General features: G+C 35.8%; 3 protein-coding genes and 1 long non-coding RNA gene across 5 annotated transcripts; 1 reads left to right on the top strand and 3 right to left on the bottom strand.

The window, feature by feature from the left end:
• Positions 1-1878: 1878 nt before the first annotated feature.
• Positions 1879-3225, bottom strand: LOC130015168 (uncharacterized). The gene has a single exon (XM_056104836.1). The coding sequence runs from the start codon at positions 3223-3225 to the stop codon at positions 1879-1881; it is 1347 nt and encodes a 448-aa protein (XP_055960811.1).
• Positions 3226-5707: 2482 nt separating this feature from the next.
• LOC126666973 (uncharacterized) lies at positions 5708-13852 on the top strand. 2 transcript variants are annotated; one of them, XR_008789790.1, is made up of 3 exons: positions 5861-13279; positions 13404-13448; positions 13597-13852. It is a non-coding gene; the product is annotated as an uncharacterized LOC126666973 (long non-coding RNA). The 2 variants fall into 2 exon arrangements; XR_008789789.1 differs by having other exon boundaries at positions 5708-13448.
• A 748-nt stretch (positions 13853-14600) lies between these two features.
• LOC126673597 (serine/threonine-protein phosphatase 7 long form homolog) lies at positions 14601-17739 on the bottom strand. The gene is made up of 7 exons (XM_050367806.1): positions 17589-17739; positions 17442-17542; positions 16608-17362; positions 16432-16531; positions 15959-16354; positions 15495-15884; positions 14601-15403 (listed from the first exon to the last, which is right to left on the bottom strand). Exons 1-7 carry the CDS (start codon positions 17737-17739, stop codon positions 14705-14707), a joined length of 2592 nt encoding a protein of 863 aa, XP_050223763.1. The 3' UTR covers positions 14601-14704.
• Positions 17644-20505, bottom strand: LOC126666919 (uncharacterized). The gene is made up of 3 exons (XM_050359837.2): positions 19226-20505; positions 18698-19144; positions 17644-18621 (listed from the first exon to the last, which is right to left on the bottom strand). The coding sequence occupies exons 1-3, from the start codon at positions 20322-20324 to the stop codon at positions 17777-17779; spliced, it is 2391 nt and encodes a 796-aa protein (XP_050215794.1). The 5' UTR covers positions 20325-20505; the 3' UTR covers positions 17644-17776.
• Between the last annotated feature and the right edge of the window lie 787 nt (positions 20506-21292).

Below are 21292 nucleotides of genomic sequence, written 5' to 3'. Positions count from 1 at the left end.
ATGTGTAAACTGACAGTTAACCAGTATTTTTTTTACAGAAAAATGAAGCATACTAGCATACTAGCAACATTGACAGCGATGAGGAGGTGGAACCGAAACCAAAACTGAAGGGGGGCAGAAGGATTAGATGTATTGACAGATTGGAAGATTTAGGTTTAATTTTATTTTATTAAATGAAAACAGTTGTAATTGTGACACTGATTTTAGGCTAGTCTTTTTTTTTTTTGTTATGAAAACATTTATTATTGTCAAACATATATTATATTTTGGTTACCAGTTAGTGAACTTTTTAGGTTTAATGTGTTGTGTGTAAATTATATGCACTATATGTGTACTATCAATAAATTTTAAATTAACTAATAATGTCCTACCAGTTAACTGCATGTTAACTTCATGTTAATTTTATTTTTCAACCGAATGTTAAGTTATTAAAAACAAATTTATGTTTTTTAATGAGTAGCAGTATACTAATAGTTAACTAAAAGTAAATCCAATGTCCTCATAAACAAACTTTTGAAGTAGTAAATTTATAGATAACATGAGAATGGATTACAAAATAATAAAATACTTGTTAACTGCATGTTAACTTCGTGTTAACTTTATTTTTCAACTAAATATTAAGTTATTAAAAACAAATTGATATTTTTAATTAGTAGTAGTATACTATTAGTTAACTGAAAGTAACCCCAATATCCACATAAAGATCTTCCTGCATTTATAAAAAAAATTATTAATTTTCATATTAGTTAATCATTAGTTAACTATTAGTAAAAGTTTATTATTAAAAAAAAATTCAAATCGTTTTTTTTGAAGAAATAATTACAGTTGCTTTAAATAAATTGGTATTATTTTTGAAGAATCATGTATTTGAATAATTATGTATTTGCCGTTATATATGAGAATTACATTTAAATAAATTGTTATTGTAATTAATGATTCTTGAAGATTCTTGAAAATCTTTTCTATATATGTAAGTTTGAGATTTTTTGATTCTTGGAAATCCGCATCGTCTTTAATTAAAATTCTCTTGGTCTTAAAATTTGAGTAGTTAAGATCTTCATCCCAAAATCCGTCATAGTAAATAACAACCTTCAATGGTGGTCATTCCTGCATTGATAATATATAAAATTTGTTAATTTTAATGTAGGTTAACCTTCAGTTAACTATTAGTTAACTGTGGCTATTATACATACAAATTTCATATTTTCTGTTAGTGAATATTACAAACTTACAACAGCAGTTTACTAATATGATATAGATTGCATTATTTTTTAAATAAATTATGCACGAAATTGCTTTAACAATGCCTTTTTTATGTTCATCATACAAGCTTCCAAATCCAAATTTCATCACATAATTTCAAATGTTCATAGTTTTTTATTTAATTCCGAATCATATCTACATAAAGTCATTGTGTCTTTCAAATCATTGATTCACATGTAATTCACCAATTAAAACACATCATTTCCAGAAAAAGCTTCCTATTCAGTTAATTATATAATCAAATATGATTTTAAGAACACTAACCTTTTTGATTTGATAATTTCTTGATTGTCTTCTTTGCTGCATTTTTTTGATTTCTTAATGAGTTTCTGATTTGCTATTTGTAGAATGGTGGTACGTTTTTAAAGAATCATTAAAATTCCATAATATATGGAAAGTTTGTTAAATGCAATATTATTTCTCTTTATGGATTTTGAAGATTCTTGAAAATATATTCTCAATATGTTAGTTTGCCCATTTGTAGGAGATATTAAAAATCATAACAGTTGATTTCCTAATTCATGCAAACCGTATTTCCTATATTAAAATTGATATTTGTGTAATTTAAATTTTGGTAACTGCATTATTCAATTTTGATTTTTGCTCTAGTAAAATTTACAATATTTTCACACATCTAGGGTATTTGTCAATTTTTCTCATATTATATCTGCTCTTTAATTGGTGGCCTTCTTTAGTGGGCTTCTCTATGGTGTCTTTTTTATGATTACTCTTACTACTAACCTTAGAAGAAAAAGTGTCGTTGGCTGCACTTTGAGAATCGTAAACCCTAGCATGAAGAGACCCTTCTCCAGTGAGATTCTTATCCGCAACTTCCTCCTCTATATTAGGATTATTATCTCCATTTAAGCCAACTTCCATGTCAGTATTTTCAAGAATTTGAAATCGAGATCCTCTCCAATCATTATCCCTAACTGAATTGGAAGATTTGTTATCTTTGGAATGTCCATAATCAGGTTTAGACTTACCTCTTTTGTTAACAATCATCCAAGGACCATAGCTAGGGTTTTCAGCAGGCACCATCTTCTCCGTTCTTGTCGGCTTATTACTGGTTTTACCTTCATCATTCGCCTGGTTCGAATTCTGACCAGTAGTGATGATTTCTGGGCAATTGTCCTTAGTGTGACCAAACTTTCCACAAGAGAAACAAATACGGGGTAAACATTCGTATTCCACACGCTGAACTTTACCGTCTAGAACAAACTGAGACACTAGTGCCTTTCTAAGATCAAGTTCGACTGCAATGCGGGCAAATTTACCCCTTTCTACTGATTCCGTACAATAATCGATTTCTACGACCTTTCTCACCATCTGTCCAATATACCTAAGAACTTGCTTATTGTAATAATGAATTGGCATCCCCGGGAGCCGGATCCATGCATGAATTGAGTTAATACAATCACTAGTACAATCGAAGTTTGGACTCCACGCTTGCACAGATAAATAGTGCCCTAAGATGACCCAAGGACCACCCGTTAGGACTGCTTCAACGTCACTACCACTCCAAAATCTCACCAAAAAATAGTCATTTTCAAGATCTATAACATCGAAACCTCGTGAGAATTTCCATATATTTTCCAGACGATTACATAAATTTTTATAACCAATTGGCCGGCCAAGCAGTTTAATCACCACCGTTTTTAGCCATGGTTTGGATAACTCATCTTGCACTCTTGAGGAAAAGTGAATCGATGGAAGCCCTTCCTCAAAATTCATAGAAACATCTTCACCTGACAGGTAAAAATCCTCGAATGAACTTTCAAAAATATCTTCCTTTCCCCTGGATGACTGAAGGACTTTGTCTCTGAAAGACATTCCCCCTACTGGGTTGTCATGAGGGTCATCAGATCTAAGCTTCGCCTTTTTGGTAGAACGATCATCTGCCTTAGGAATACGATCTTCTTCAGAGTTCTCAGGGGGCACATCTTCAGAGAGAGAAGTCATTCTGTAAGTGTTTGTCTTTATTACTATTAGTATGATTATTAATTTGGAGACTAGCTAGATTTTGATGTCTATCTATTTAAGAGAAGAAAGACATGGAGTGAGGGAGATCTTTTAATTATATAATTACTATAATTTTTTAGCAATTGTTCTGCTTATACATACTATATAGCTAGTAAATTTATGTTTGGTTACACCTAGATAGAATAATAATCAATACGTTTTTTTAGTTTACTTAAGGCAATCCATTATGCTAATTTTTTAGTCTCTTTATATTTAGTTTTTATTTATGGGTCCTTAAATTGCTAAATTACATTTAATAATTAAAAGGGATTAATAAACTTTTGATGTCTGATTTTTTTTTTAAATGACAATATGGTGTTTCAACAAAAATTTATATCAAAATGGTGTCTGAACTTGTTAAATAATTTAAAATTAGCTGTTCCAGTCGGTTTCATTTCGGCAGCAGGTTAAAATGCCGGTTAGTCACCTGTATTTCAGCCATGTCATATGCCATATCACTTTTTTTTTTATATAAACCGGCTGAAACAACTAATTTGTAATTATTTAACAAGTTCACTTAGCGGTTTGATATAAACTTTTGTTGAGACGTCATATTGTGATTTTTTAAAAAGTTGAGATACCAAAAGTTTATTAATCCCTAATTAAAAATATTGACTAAAATTCAAAAACAAAAGCTTGCTTGTATGGATCTTCTCCTATCAGATAAATTCTTAAATAGACTGAGTTCATCACATCATTTGTGAATTAAGCTAACATTGAAAAACATCATTAAAATGATGACATGTTGTAATAACATCATTAAAATTCGTTCTCACCTCTGTTGCGGCAAGCCAACAAGAATATCCAACCTTACACCCATTAAACTAGCGTTCTTTTTCTTTTGAAGAAACCAATTAGTAGAGCATATCAGGTTTAACTTTGATTATTTTAAATTAATTAATTGATACCATATCAAATAAAAAAATATCACCATAACGCTAATTTATTATAAAAATAATATAATGCCAATAATTAAATTAAGTTATAATTATATAAACAAAATTAATAATGAATTTTATTAATAATTATATCAATTCAACAACCATTAGTCCAAGGTTTTCACGTTGAGGAGGAAGACCTGTCGTGCATTGGCAGCTAGCGAATACAACAGTAATTTGCTCGCTAAAGCGTTAAAATTTATGTTTGATGTTGATTATTGTGTGCCGAACATACTAGCCTCGATTATTATCTCTGTGTATCCGTTCATTCTTATTCATATAATGCTATTGATTATTGAACAAAATCGTAAAGTTAGTATAATTAAGAAAATATAATTAAATAATATTATAATAAGAATAATGTTTTTTTTATGAAAAAAGTGTTATAATTATAAAATAGTATTATGTTTAAGTAATAAATAATTAATAAATAAATATGGATACTTACTACAATATACTCGAGGCGGGGCCAAACTCGCTACATCATCATAACGTTCTAATAGTCGATGATTTGTCTTCTTAATATTGATTAATTATAATATAATTATAGTTGAATATTGTAAACATAAAAAAATAAATTAGATTCTTGAATTAAAGTGAAATAGTAAATTAATTTTTTTAATATTCAATGGAGTTAAAAGATTATTTTTTAAACTTTTAAAAATTTTATACAAATCTTTCAAAAGTTGTAAAATTATCCTATTATTTCAATTCGTTAGAAATTTATTCAATTTTTTAATTATTTATTGTGCTTGAATGACAGCTTTACAATGTATTTGTTTTAGAAATGAGGTAATGTCATAAAAATTCACCAATTTTATAAGTTCTCAGTTTAATCATGTTCTTTAAAACTTCTCATAAAAATACATCAACTTTTATTTTTTTTCCAAATTCATACACGCTGCTGACGTAACACTCATTCATTGTTGAAGTGTAAGTTATTTTTAAATCAAGTTAAAATTAGTCTTAATCACCAAAAAAAACCCCAACTTTTAGCCCCTTTCAGTTGCACCCTGACGTTACAATTTTGTCAGTTACACCCTAATTTGCACATTTGAGTTTCAATTCCACCCTCAAAATCAAATTGGACTCTTTTTCACTCGGGAAAAATTCATAAAAATCCTTATAAAGTACTTGTTTGAACTCTTTTCCACACAAAAAGTTAAAAATGGATGACTTTTTTTAATTTTTTTCAAATGAAGAAGAGATCAATTTAGCATTTGAGGGTGAAATAGAAAACTAAAGGTGCGAATTAGGGTGCAACTGATAAAATTGCAACGTCATGGTACATTTGAAAAGGGTCTAAAAGATTGGGTTTTTTTGGTGATTAAGCCTTAAAATTATATAAACAAAATTAATAATGAATTTCACCAACATAATAGTGAAATTGTTTTTTTTATGATAAACAAAACATCCAATCTGGAATTGCTATTTTAACTTTTTCAGTCCTAGTCTAATCCGGAAAAATAAAAACGCGTAAAAAATCGGCTTTCCACCGCCTCACACAATAGAGAAAACGCGTTTCATCATACTAACCGACTTTCTCTAGAAGATCATAAACGTCCATGTCACCATCTATAATTTAATCCTGTCCATCCATCTAAACCTTGCTCTTCTATAAATGCAAACCCACCTCGTTAAACTAATTGCTCTTAGCCAAAGGTTCTCGACAACGTGTTTGGTAACATCGCTCTCTTCTTGCTGGGGTGCTATGTTCTAATAGCTTCGCTTTTCGATTATTGGATTTATTATTTGTGTATTTTGCGATTGGATTTTTTATTTGTTAATGTGATGGAAGAGTCTGATTTTGCTGTTGCGACCGTAATTAGGGTTTTTCTGCATCTGTTCCTTTTTAGTTACTCTTTCAAGATCACCAGCTGACGGTAAACATGAGATTGATTTGTATCTGTTTGTGCGTAGTGTCTCTGAAGATTCTACGATGAAGATTTAATCTATTGCCGATTTTTATTTGTTAGATTCTGACTTGACATCATCATTATGGGATCTTTTCTGTCGGCTTGGAGAGAACTTTGATTTTAGATCTAGAAAGTTAGGGATTGGTGCTTAATTCGGCCTTTTGAATTATCAGTTGATGATATTTAGTATTTGGATAACTCATATACCGCCATTTTGTGGAAAATGCCTATGCATAAAATTGAATATAGATTTTCTAAGACTTCATTTTGCTACTCATACAGTTTATGATTCATGATGGTGGTGGAAAGTTTTGGTTAGTTGGAGGAATCGCACTGGCTTTGTGGAGCTACTACGTGGAATTGAACAATGAGTTTCCTGATTGCTGCTTTTGTTTTGTTGGTTCTTAATAATTTCGATTTCTGAGTTTTTAGTCTCTTTCTCCAGTTTGAATTATTTTTTATTGTTGCATTAGACTATTCACGTTACCAAACAAAATCCTGAAAGTGAAAAGTGAATTTTGGTTGTGTTTTCAGGAACCACGCTAGCGTTGTGGAGCTATCTATTGGAACAAAGTGATGAGTTTGTGTTCTCTTATAGTTAGAGATAGGGGTGTCAAAATGGGTCATGACACGATAACACGATTCGTCTAACCCGTAAGTTTGACGAATCCGGGTTGAGGTTTAGCGTTTTCGTGTCGAAAACGTGTCAACCCATTTATGACACGAAATAAATGGGTCGTGTCACGGGTTGACTCGCGAACCCATCTAACTCACCTAACTCGTTTATAAATTCTATTATTTATAATAATATAAAAATAAAATAGTTATAATTATAAAAAATATATAATAAAATTACTAAATTAATTATATTAATATAAAAATAAATTATTTATATTAAAATTTTACAATTTGAAAATTAATTGATAAATTTGAGGTTAAAATTATATTTATATGATTTAAAAAATTCTTAAATGTTAAGTGGGTCGTGTTAGTCGTATCGTGTTAGCCGTGTAATTGTGTTAATTGTGTTACCCATTTATCTTAGCGTGTTAATCGTGTTGTGCCGTGTCACTCGTTTAAAATTTGTGTCGTGTTAGGATTGGGAATTTTGACACGATTAGTTAAATGGGTCGTGTTCGTGTTGACCCTAACCGTGTCAACAGAATGAGTCGACACGACACGAACATGACCCGCCAACCCATTTTGACACTCCTAGTTAGAGAGTTTTAGTTTACCTGTGTGCTTAGGTCAATAGCTCTGATTTATAATATCTTGTGATACGTGTTGAGTTTTGTACCAGTCTGGCAATTAATTTCCTCTGAATATTTTTTTCTTCATACATTAATGAAATAAAAGTTGAAATCTAATAACTCCCCTTTTCAGGATCTCTGGGATAGACCAATTCCTATTATTGGAGGGCTTTAGTTTTTACCTGTGTGCTTAGGTCAATAGCTCTGATTTATAATATCTTATGATATGTGTAGAGTTTTGTATGAGTGTGGGAGTTAATTCCCTCTGAATATTTTTCTTCTTCATGCACTAATGAAATAAGTGTTGAAATTTAATAACTCTCTTTTCAGGATATCTAGGATATCCGAACTCCTATTGGTGCTAGTTATCAGAGTATTGTATATCCTGTTTGTTTCCTTTCAACTTGAATTAATTTTTCTTATTGCATTTTAAGTATGCAAGTTTTTCTAAACAAAAATCTGAAGGTGTGTGGTTGTGTTTTCAGAAAACACAGCAGTTTATGGAGCTGTCTTTGATTTTTATTTATTTATTTTGTTAGTTCTTAATAATAATGTCTTATTTTTAGCACAAATACTCTTGATATTTCAGGAATGCATCAGCCAGTGATCAAATTATAGTCAGGGAAGGGGTTCTTTTCTACCTGCATGTTTACGTCAACCGTTTGGGTTTATAATTTCTTACAGTACAAATAGAGTTTTGTATAGGTCAGGAAGTATTTTTTTCCTTTCTAAATTATTCTTTATCCTTTAATTAAGAGAGAATAAAAGTTGAGATCTGTTATGCTCCTTTTTCAGGGTCTCCCAACTTCTATTGGTTATCAGAGTATCAGTTAGGGGGTTTCTCTTTTTCTATTTTCACTTAATTTTACTTGTTGCGGTCAAGTATTTGATGTCTTGCTAAACATAAGTCTGAGAGTGTTAGCTGAACTACGGTTGTGTTTTCAGGAACCACAACCAGTTTTGTGGAGCTATGTGATGGAATTTAACAATGAGTTTTTCTTTGATCTCTACTGTTTATTTTTATTTCTCTGGTTTCTGTTAATATCGGCTTTTGACTGTTAGTAGTATTGATTTAACAGGAATGCATCCATTAGTGATGATAATGGAGCTTTACTGTGTTTTCTTATGGTCAGGGAGTTTGATTTTACTTGTCTTTAGGTCAATAGTTCTGGTTTGTGAGTATTTTTCCCTTCAGACATTTCAATGGAAAGAGCATTGAATTTGAGACCTTAACCTCCTTTTTCAGGATTTCCCAACTCCTATTGGTGTTATCAGACTATATTGAAAATGGGTTTGTCTGTTCTTTTTCTTATTTAATTTGAATTAGTTTTTCTTGCTGCATTTAACTATTCTAGTCTTGCTGAACAGGAGCCTGAAAGTGAAATGTGTACGTGTTTTCAGGAACCATACCAGTTTTTTGGAGCTATGTGTTTGAATTAGACAATGAATATTTTTAGATCTTTGCTGTTCTTTTGGTTATTATATTGGTGAGTTTGGGTAAAAGTAGTCTTGCTATTTCAGGAATCCATCAACTAGTGATAATGGAGCTGTAGTGTGTTCTTTTGTGTTCAGTGAGTTTGATTTTACCTGCACCGTTGAAGGTTCTGGTTTACAATTTTTTACGCGCATATAAAGTTCTGTACTGGTTAGGAAGAGCTTTTGGATTTGATTATTTTTCTTATCTTTTGATTAAGAGAGAACAAAAGTTGACATCTTTTATCCTCCTTTTCAGGGTCTTCCAACTACAATTGATGTAGCAGAGTATTGATTTAGGAATTCCTTCTTTTTTTAGTTTGAACTAATCTTACTTGTCGCATTCAATTGTTCGAGTCTTATTGAACAAAAGGCTGAAGATGAACTATGGCTATATTTTCAGGAACTAAACAAGCTTTGTGGAACTGTGTTGGAGTTGAACAATGGGTTTCTCTCTGATCTCTTATTTTTATAAATTTCATTTCTTTGATTTTTGATAATACCTGCTTTTGAGTATTAGTAATATTGATTTTTCAAGAATGCATCAGCTAGTGATCGGAGAGCTCTACTGTGTTTCCTTATGGCCAGTGAGTTTCAGTTTATCTGTGTGTTAAAGGTCACATCTGGTTTTTAATTTTTTACTATACATATAGAGTTCTGCAACTGGTTAGGAATTTATTTTCTTCATCTCTCTAATTATAAGAGACTAGAAGTTTAGACATAGTTACCAGATTCCATCTCCCTCCCCTCTTACTGCGTATCGGTTTCTACGTTCCAGCTTGCTGTTCTCCGGTGACCTGATTCGTCTTGGGACGCGTATTGTTTCGTCGGAGAAATAGTCCGGTTCGCCGGCCATTGTTGAAGTTGAAGTTGCAGGGTTTTTAGGGTTTTTTTATTGAAATAGAATAAGAAAATAGAAGAAGAAGAACTAGTTCACGTTATTTAGACTTTTGTTTATCAAATATGAAGTTTTTGGCCCATTATATTTAATTTAGTGGGCTTTCTAATAAGAATCTAAACTAAATAACAAAAAAGGAACATTTTTTTTTCTAAGTTAGAATTTTTGTTTAGCAGGCAACTTATTAGACCCGACTCCATGTATTTTCAATGGACAATTAATATATCATACAACTCAAAAGTCAAAAACGTTCCTTATTCTAATTTATGTCTATAAATTGAATTGCTATATATGAATAAATTAGTATATTATTGACCATTGAACCCATAATATTGTTTCGGAGTACTGCTTTCCGAAAGAGCGAATCGAAGAGTCCTACCCCCGGAGTATCGGATTCCCCGTCTACAAGCGAATAGTGTACCCGTTTTTTGTACTGCGAATCTGGTAACTATGGTTGAGATTTGAGTCTTAGTGAACAAAAGCTGGTCATGAAATATTTTTGCCTTTCAAATTTGTTATATTTCTCTTTAATTGTAAGAGAATAAAAGTTGAGATTTGAGTCTTACTGAACATAAGTCTGAAAGTGTAAGTGAATTATGGCTGTAGTTTCAAGAACCACACCAGCTTTGGGGAGTTATGTGTTGGAGTTTAACAATAAGTTTTTCTCTGATTTCTTATTTTCATAAATTTTATTTCTTTGATTTTTGATGATAACTGCTTTTAAGTATTTGTGGTATTGATTTCTCAAGAATGCATCAGCTAGTGATTAGGGAGCTCTACTGTCTTTCCGTGTGGCCGGCGAGTTTCAGTTTATCTGTTTGTTTGGGTCAAAGGTTCTGGTTTATATTTTTTTACCACACAGAGAATTCTATACTGGTTAGGAAGTATTTTTGCCTTCCGAAATTTATTTTCTTTATCCATTACAAAATTGAGAATGATATTATAAGAGTATTGACTAGGAGGTTCCTCTCTTTTTTGTTTGAACTGATTTTACTTGTTGCATTGAACTATTTGAGTCTTACTGAACAAAAGTCTGAAAGTGTCGAGTGAATCATGGTTGTATTTTCAGGAACCACACCAACTCTTGGAGGTATGCGTTGGAGTTGAACTATTTCTTTGGTCTCCGCTGTTTATTTTTAAAAAAATTATTTCTTTGGTTTCTGATAATACCTGCTTTGAGCATTAGTATTGATTTTTCAAGAATGCATCACCTAGTGATTGGGAAGCTTTGCTGTGTTTTCTTATGTGCGGCATACGTGCATGTTTTAGGTCAAAGGTTCTGGTTTGTAAATTTCTGCCGCACATGTAGAGTTCCGTGGTCAGGAAGTATTTTTGCCTCAAAATTTACTTTCTTTATCCTTGTAAGAGAATAAAAGTTGAGATCTCTTATGCTCCTTTTTCAGGGTCTCCCAACTCCTGATGCTGTCATTAGAGTATTGATCAATGGGTTCCTCTTATTAGTTTGAACTAATTTTAGCTTTTTCATTTAACCATTTGAGTCTTACTGAAGAAAAGTCTGAAATTGCAAGTGAATTATGGTTGTATTTTCAGGAACCACAGCAGCTTTTTGGAGCTATGTGCTGGAGTTGAACAATGAGTTTTTCTTTGATCTCTCTACTGTTCATTTTTATAAATTTTATTTCGTTGGTTTTTGATAATACCTGTTTTTGAGTAATAATAGTAGTATTGATTTTTAAAAAAATGCATCAGCTAGTGATCAGGGAGCTTTACTGTGTTCCCTTATGGCTAGCAAGATTGAGTTTACTTGTCTGGTTTATAATTTTTTACCGCTCATACAGAATTCTGAAGTGGTCAGGAAGTACTTTTGCCTTCCAAAAATTTATTTTCTTTATCCTTCGATTAGGGGAGAATAAAAGTTGAGATCTGTTATCCTCCTCCTTCAGGGTCTCGCAACTCCTGTTGATGTTATCAGATTGATTAAGGGGTTACTCTTTCTTTAGTTTGAACTGATTTTACTTGTTGCATTCAACTGTTGGAGTCTTACTGAACAAAAGTTTAAAAGTGTAAGTGAACTATGGTTTGTATTTTCAGGAATCACACCAGCTTTGTGGAGCTATGTGTTGGAGTTGAACAATGAGTTTTTCTTTGATCTTTGTTGCTTATTTTTATAATTTTTATTTCTTTGGTTTCTGATAATACTGCTTTTGAGTATTAGTAGTATTGATGTTTCAAGAATGCATCAGGTAGTGATCGGGGAGCTCTACTGTGTTTTCTTAGGTCAAAAGGTTCTGGTTTATAATTTTTTCTATGGTATATAGCGTAATTCAAATCCTGCACAGGTGAGGAAGTGTTTTTGCTTTTTCAATATTTATATTATTCATCCTTCAATGAAGAGAGCATAAAATATGAGATCTCATAACCTTCTTTTTTCAGGATCTCCAATCTCCTATTGGTGTTATCAGATTATTGAATACCTGCAGTCTTTGTCTGTTATCTTTTTCTTTTTAGTTTGAATTAATTTTTCTTCTTGCATTCAACTATTGAAGTCTTGCAGAATAAATGCCTGAAAGTGAAAGTCAAATGCAATAGTGTTTTCAGGAACTACTCCAGTTTCTGGAAATATTTGTTGGAGACTTGGAGTCGAACAAAGTGTATTTCTTAAAACTTTGCTGTTTTTGTTATTTTATCTTAAAGAAACTGGCTTTTGACTGTTAGTAGTCTACATTACAGGAATGCATCAGCTAGTGAGATCAGGGTGTTTTAGTTTACCTGTAGGTCAATAGTTTTGGTTTATAATCTCTTATGGCGCACATATGAGTGTGGTATATGTCAAGAAGTACTTTTGCTTTTTAATATTTATCTTCTTCATCCTTGAATGAAGAGAAAAAAATTTGAGATTTCATAACCTCCTTTTTCCAGGGCTCTCGACTCCTATAGGTGTTATCTGAGTTTTGATTTGGGGCCATCTATCTTTCCCGATTTGAATTAGTTTCTCTTGTTGCTTTCAACTATTCAAGTCTTACGGTACAATTGCTTGAAAGAGAAAATGGATTATGGTTTTGTTTTCAGGAATCAACACCGTCTTTGTGCAACTATGAATTGAATATGAATTGAACAATGAGATTTCCTTAGATTTCTGCTGTTCTTTTATTTTGTTGGTTTTTAATAATACTGGCTTTTGAGTATTGATAGTTTTGGTTTTACAGGAATTGCATGAGCCAGTGATTGGAAACCTCTATTGTGTTATCTAATGGTCAGGGAGTCTGAGTTTACCTGTGTGTTTGTCAACTTCTCTGGCTCAATTTTCTAATAGCACATGCGGTGTAGTATAAGTTTTGCACAAGTTAAAATTATTTTTTCCTGAGTTTACCTGTGTGTTTGTCAACTGCTCTACATGCGGTGTAGTATAAGTTTTGCACAAGTTAAAATTACTTTTTTGTCATTCAATGTTTTTTTCCTTCATCTTTTAATGAAGGGAGAACAATAGTTGAGATCTCTTAACCTCCTTTTTCAGGATTTCCCAACTCATATTGCTGTTATCAGCTTACTGAATAGACGGTGTCTTTCTCTTCTTTTTTCCAGTCTGGATTTTTTTTCTTGTTGCAGTGAACTGTTTAAGCCTTACTGAACAAAGGCTAAGACAGAACCATTGACAATTGAGTTTATTGCTCTTATTTTACAGGAAACATCAGCTAGTGATGACAGAGCTCTACTATATTTTCTTATGGTCAGCAACTTTAAGTCTATATGTGTGTTTGATCAATAGCTCTGGTTTAGTTTTGTGCAGGCCAGAAGTATTTTTCCTTCAAAAATTTATTAACTCTCTTTTTGAGTGGAAATAGAACATAAGTTGAGATTTTCTTTTCTCTTTCCAGGGTCTTCTAAATTCTATTGGTGTTATCAGAGCATTGATTAGGGGGTTTCTTTCTCTTAGTTTTCCCGTTTGAATTAATCTCTTGCTTCATTCAACTACACGGAATAAGAGTGTGATTTGTTGTGTTTTCAGGAACCACACCCGCTTTTTGAGGCTGTGATGGAATTGAACAATGAGTTTTCCTTATATCTCTGATGCTCTTTTTAATTTTGTTGTTCTTAATAACCCTGGCTTTTAACATTAGCTTTTTTGTATTATTAGTATTCTTGATTTTTACAGGAATAGAATTGATGGTAACTAAGTAGCACGGAAACGGAAACGGGAAACGGATACGACACGAAACGGACACGGGGAAACGGCAGTTTTAAAAAATAGAGGACACGAAACGTGGGGGAAACGTGTAAATATTAAAAATATAGGGATATATTTATAATTATTAATATTATATATATAAAAAAATATTAATATACAAAATAATGGGTTTTTGATATTTGGGTGCCTCAAAGGCACCCAAAAATTAGTATAGTGCCTCTTCTGGAATTAATTTCAGAAGAGTGCCTGGGACCACCGGTTCCGCATTCTAGGAATGCGGAACAGGTGGTGTTCCGCATTCCTAGAATGCGGAACGCTTTAATCAGCTGATTAATTAATAATCAGCTGATTAAAGCGTGTTCCGTATTCTAGGAATGTGGAACACGCTTCCCCAATGATTGGGGAGACAGTTTTGTCTCCCCAATCATTGGGGCAGCAATGATTGGGCACTAAAATGCCCAATCATTGCTGATTATTAAATTTTTAAAAATAAAAAATTGTTTAAATAATTATAAACTAAAAATTAATATAAAATAATTTTATTTTATTTAACTAATGATTTTAACAGACGATATTAACTAATGATTTTAACAGACGATACTGAATTTAACAAACGCTTATAAATAAACGACAAAATTTAACAGACGATATAAATATTTATTTTATTTAACTAATGATTATAACAGACATTGATAACAAAATAACAATTATAACACACGAATATAATATACATAATATAGTAAACATACAACATATACTAAAATACAAAAATCGATAAATAAAGAAAAATATGAAATCTAATCCTCATATCTACGAGTCCTCGGTCTCTGTACCCTCAAACCGTGAGTCTCTCGTCGGTGCCGCGAGCTGTCTGTGATCGAGTGAAACTGTCTGGGTACCGGAGGGCTCTCGCCGCTGTCGGAGGCGTCCTCGTCCTGAGCAGAATGCTGAACGTCTGCTGCTGGTGGTGCAGTACCGGTCTCCTCCTGTGTGGGCGGTAGAAGTCTAAAAGATGGAGGTGTGAGATCCGGTCGTGATAAAAGCTCCTCGTACGCCTCTGAACCGATCTCCGGACCGAATAACCATGACTCTGATAGTGTAAAATGTAGCTGTGATGGATCTTGGGCCTGGTGAGAAGAAGATGGCCGCGAATGTGACGTCGACGGCTGATCATCCGAAGGCATCGTGGGACGGTAACACTGATCGAAAGACGTGAACGGTTGAGCATCTGTATATGGCGCTGGACGGTAATACTGATCTGATGCAGCAAACGGCGGTGGTGTGGCCTGCTGGAACTGAGACGCCGGTGGTGTGGTCTGCTGAAACGGAGACGCCGGTGGTGTGGTCTGCCGGAACTGAGACGCCGGTGGTGTGGCCTGCTGGAACTGAGACGCCGGTGGTGTGCCCAGAGAAGTGGTATATGCTGTCTGTCCGTACGACGGCTCAAAAAACGGCATCGACGAAGGCGGGACCTGATACGATGATACCTGGGGTCCCTGAAATACAAAGTTAAAAACACAACATTTAAAATATATATTTAACTACGAGTTAAAAAAGCAATAAATTAAATTAGAAATGACATGAAACCTGTGGGAAATAGGTCTGATGCCACGGAGGCTGTGATGCTGAAGTGGAAGTGGAACCGTAGTACTGAGTCGGGCCATAGTACTCCCCCCGTCTGTCTGTAGTGGCTGTAGGATCGAAGTGGAAGTAGACCGGTGGGGGGATAGGGTCTGCCGGGCGCTCGCGAGGCGGGGCGGCTCTAGGCTGCCGTCTACGCGCTCCCCTGATGTGAGCCAGATCGATGGTCAGGGGAGGGAGAGGAGGTAGTACGTAAGCCGGAACTGCTGGCTCTGGTGGGGGCAGTGTGACGTCACGGCGCTCCTCTCCGTAAGCTAATTGAGAACTGCGTGCAGCAGTCCCAATCCTAGACGCACGCGCCTCTCTCTGAAGGGCGATCATCTCGAAAGTGTCGCGCTGTTTACATCAAAGAAACAAATTGTCAGTGTATACAATAATAAGAGAAATTTAATAATAAAATAAATACGTACACTCTGTCCGGCCGCTGCGCCCTCATGGGTAATCCAACGCCGGCTGCGGCTCCGAAACCACTCCATATACGCTGAATGGTAGTGAGGTGGACGCTGGAGCTGGTAACCCTGAACAACGTAAGCCGCTCTGTTGTTCCAAATCTGAATGTAATCTGAGAGCAGTTCATCAAAGTTGTAGTTCCCCTGATACTGGATGTTATGAAGGCGCCGATCTTGCATAGCAGGCAGGGGAATGGGCTGCTGTAAGCCGAACTGCTGCAGAACCCTATCCGGCTGGTGCCACTCCACGATGTGATAGTAGATCATTGGCACTCGGGCACGCCAAATATGTCGCCCTGTCAGGTACATCTGTGGGATGGACTGGAGAACGTCGTCGGAGTATGGCTGCCAAACGATCTGCGCACGTAAATTAAAAATTTAGTTAACATTTGTCAGGACGTTAGTTAAATACAAAAAAAAAAATTAAAACTTACATCGTCGTAACGCAGCCCGTCCAATAACAGTCTGAAGTGAGAAACTGAGTGTCTGGGAACTCGTGGTGTCCCCCGCTCCCGCTGTCTGGGACCCGCCCATCTGCACATATTATTAAATTATATTTTTAGCGTACTGAAAAACGTAAAATTAAGATAACTTCATACGAAAAATGTACCTGTCACCCAAAGGCAATCCCCCCGTGACGGTAAAGTCGGCCAAACGGGGTCGCAATGGCCTAAGTCGCTCGTAAGCCCAGAGCTGTAGAATCCACACGGCGCCCCCGATGTTCTGTCTGTCCGCCGAAGCAGAGGCGCAGAGGCATAGCTCGTGGTACAAATACGCCAGAACAGCCGATCCCCAGCTAATATCGCGCAAGTGGCCTAAATCCGCCAGATGCGGAAGAATCCTCACGCCCACGTGGCCACTGTTCAAGTCCGGAAAGCACAGACCCTGTAAAGCAGCCCAAAGGTAGCCTCGAACCGCCTGGTCGACCTGATCCTCTGTAGCACCCGCAGGCAATACCGTCCAACCTCCAAACTGGGCTGACAACCAAGCACCACTGACCCACGAGGACCCCGGTTTACGGGGACGGCTGACCTCTAACTGCCTCCCTAAAAGAGGAACAGACACCGTGTTCCAATTCCGTATACGAGGTCCGGTAACGGGCGTCCCATCCACTGGGAGCCCTGTCAGGATGGCCACGTCCTGCAGCGTGATAGTACACTCGCCCTCTGGAAACCAAAACGTGTGTGTCTCTGGTCTCCACCTCTCCACTAGAGCTGTGATAAGGCACAAGTCAACTGGAAACTGGCGCATCGCTAGAAAACCAGACATGCCAGTCTGAATAATCCCATTCCTGATGCGAGAATCTAGCTCGTGAAATGGAGTAAGTCTGGCGCTCGAACGTGACCCTAAGGAAGACTCGTCGCCCTGAAAATATAAAAATTATATAAAAATTAGGACACTAAAAATTATAACCAAATTAGGACAATTAAAAACAAGATTTTACCTGGTTATCCCAAATAACCGAGGATCTGTGATCGTCCTGCATTGTCAGAACGTCTGGCACCAACGGCCCAGGAGTGTAGTAGTCCCGACGTTCAGCCATAGCTGAAATAAAAAATACATACAACAGTTATTAAAAATTACAACAAACATTCATAAGAATAATACATTAGTGAATGATATTCGCAAGAATTACTAAAAGGAGATTCAAAAGAATAATACATTACTAAAGTAACATTCATTAAAACAATAACAATCATCACAAATACAATAACAGTCATCACAAATACAATAACAGTCATAACTACTTCTTGTCTATTACACGATAACAGTCATAATCTACTCATCTCGGATAGGATTGGTACAATCATTTGCATTGTGACCCCGGCGACAACATCTACTACACCAGTTAGGACTCGGATCTTCCTTGTATTCCTGATCCATCTCGTTCCTGAAGCGCTGGTTGACTGGACGCCCTCTTTTTCGACGCCATTCAGAGTTTGGAATGAAGTGGGGTTCGTCTACGCCGGACTTCTTCCAGTATGTGCCGGCACGTAACACTTTAAATGGAGTGTTCCAGCATTGAATTGCAAACTTGGTCTGGTAATGCCAATGCACAAACTCAAGAGGGTTCAGCTTCTCCTTTGCACAAACGGCCATAGCATGAGAGCAGGGCAACTTAAATTGCTGGAATTTACCGCACGTGCATTTCTTATGCTGAAGGTTTACCGTATGGGTATTTCCTCCTCTCCCATTTGAGCCGTTCTTCCTAGTTTCCACTTTGCATGTCATCGTAGAACGGTCGTACGTCTGACTTGTATGAAAACGGGCCTTCTCCCCCCTCTGCTTCAGTAGTTGGATGCATATTGGGGTGTAGTGAACGTTTGTAGCAATCAACTCCTCATACGTCTTCCAACGCGTGTCGAACATTTTCACCATCCGAGCAAAAATTGCCTCAAGCATTGATGTGATCGGAAGCCCCCTTATATTCTTCAGTGTCGCGTTGACAGACTCAGCATAGTTAGTTGTCATCACATTGTGCCGTTGCCCTTTTTTGTCATACACCCTTATCCACTTTTCTTTAGGCCGCTTTTCTTGCTTAGTCAGCCATGCATACGCTTCTGGGCTTCTAACCTCGATCGCTGTCATGTAGCGTTTATACTTGTGCTTCTGATATGCTCGGCCTATGTGGCAAACCATAATATTAGCGCATAATAATAACCTATGTAGCGTTTATAATGACTCGTAAAAAATCATTACCTGCTTTATCTGCCAGCTTCTTCAAAACCTTGTTCCTAAACTTGGTCTGAAAATTACTACAGAAATGTCTGATGCAAAACTTGTGGGCGACACCGGCCCATTCAGGACGCTTCAGAACCGACAATATTCCAGCGTGCCGATCAGATATAATGGCCACTTTCCTTTCGCAAATCACGTGCTCACGCAAATGTTCAAAAAAGTACTCATAACTGGCAGTACTTTCAGATTCAACAAGTGCAAATGCCAGTGGCATGATGTGACTGTTCCCATCGATTGCCGACGCGATCAACAAGGTCATTTTGTATTTGCCATACAAATGAGTACCGTCGACGAACAAAACTGGCTTGCAAAAACGAAACCCTTCAATTGTCGGTTTGAAAGTCCAGAACATTCGGATGAACGTTACGACTTTCGGCTGAAGGATCCCGTCGGTGTACACCTCGGCGCCTACAAATCACAAGTTCAACAAAATTAGAATTATCACTTGAAGCAACTCGTTATATAACAAATTAGAGTTATTACGTATACCTTCTGCATCCCAGAAAGATCCAGGGTTGACATGCATCATCTCGTTCATGAACTTGTGAACCATACCAAATGATTCATACCAGCCACCGTAAACATCAGCTATTGCCTTTTCCTTTGCATTCCAGGTTCGTTTATACGGAGGCCTAACTCCAAGTTGTTGCCAAATTCCAGCTCTGAGGGTATCGATCCGTATATCACGTTGCAGCTTTACTTGACCCTTGATATAGTCTGCGATTGCAACAGACCCAAAATTCCGATGGTTTGGATCAGGTAACAGCTGATTGCACGTGTGCGGGCCAATATATTTTGTCAACGTCCACGTCTGAGTTGCTTGCAGAAGTGTAGCGCGCAGCCACCATTTACATACAGGGTTCTGCCTGCAAGCCAACACTATTGTCGAGTTGGTAGTCCGGCGACCCTTGAACTCTCTTCCCACCCCGACCGAATAAGTAGTCGCACAAGCTCGGACGGCATCGCGATTTGGGAATACCATCCCTACTCGGAATTCCATCCCAGGATCCCACATAATCTTTTCATCATCCTCCGGGGCGACGTCAAAGTCGCAAAGATCCGCCGTTCTTACATGCTCAGGAAGTTGCGACTCATATTGTGAATCTGCTCCTAAGTCTTCCTCGACATCCTCTTCGTTGCTGTCGTAGAAATCCTCTTCTTCCTCTTCTTCCTCTTCACCACTACCCCTCTCAGACCCGCTTGAATCACATAAGACCAACTGATCTAGTAAAGTCTTGTTGCGAACCACGGCCTCGTATTCCACGTACAATTCCAAAATCTCGAGTTGCGGATACCGCACGACCTCGTTCAAAATTCCAAACACATGCTCGTTATTCTCCACGGAAAACAACGAGTACGAGCGTATCGCACCCCCAACTATTCTTGGAAGCCGGAAGTAGATTTTTGAAATATCTACTTCCCCGTCGGTAGAAACTGCTCTTCTACAAATATTTTGTAATTCCTCGAAACTCATTCTCTCGCTAAGCGCCATATTAACCGGACGACCCCCGTGGTATTCTATTCCACACGGAGAACTCACAATACGACCATCACACCATATCAACAAAGATATATTTGGACTCGTCATTTCTAATTAATAAACAGCAAATTTTAACACCGTTATATTTAATATGCTAATCTTAAATTTATAGCGTTAACATATCAATTGTAATTACTGTTACTTTATTTCTAATATTTTTTTTATATATTATAAAATTAAATTAAACATATCCTAATATAATTGTATGCAATAACAATTTACAATTAATTTTTTTAACAATTAACAATATTTTAATAAACTATAATAATTTTTTTATATTATACATACATTTCTAAATAACTATTAGGCTAAGATAACATTTTTCTACATTATAAACTTTTTTATACATGTATTTCTAAATTATAATTAAAATTTAATATTTTTCTATTATAATTAAATTTATACATGCATTTCTAATATTTACAAATACTAAAATTATTTAAAGCAATAAATAAAATAATTAAACGTACTAACCTCTTGTAGTTCTCCAAAATAATTAGTATTAAATAATATAACTCCTTAGCTCCAAAATATAGATTCGAAATAAAAGCACCTCGGTTCAAGATTTTTCCGCTCAAAATAATAACCCTCCCTCGAACTTTTATGTTTTAAGTATTTTTTTGGTTCAAATTGTGAATGAAACACCTGCTGGAGAAGGCTTTTATAGCCTTTGGAATTCAATGTGTTCCGCATTTGTCAAATGCGGAACACATTAATTACCGTTGGGAGCTGTCAGCGCTCCCAACGGTAAAATCAGAGTGTTCCGCATTCTAGGAATGCGGAACACTCTTTAATCAGCTGATTACACATTAATCAGCTGATTAATGTGTTCCGCATTCCTAGAATGCGGAACACCACGTGGTCCGCATTCCTAGAATGCGGACCACGTGGTCCCAGGCACTCTTCTGGAATTAATTCCAGAAGAGGCACTATACTGGATTTTTGGGTGCCTTTGAGGCACCCAAATATCAAAAACCCCAAAATAATTTATATGAAAAATTCATATAAAAAAAAGC

This window comes from Mercurialis annua, linkage group LG1-X, assembly GCF_937616625.2.
Source record: "Mercurialis annua linkage group LG1-X, ddMerAnnu1.2, whole genome shotgun sequence".
Classification (NCBI taxonomy): Eukaryota; Viridiplantae; Streptophyta; class Magnoliopsida; order Malpighiales; family Euphorbiaceae; genus Mercurialis; species Mercurialis annua.
The sequence above is the reverse complement of the archived record's forward strand: the minus strand, read 5'-3'. Positions and strand labels throughout refer to the sequence as shown.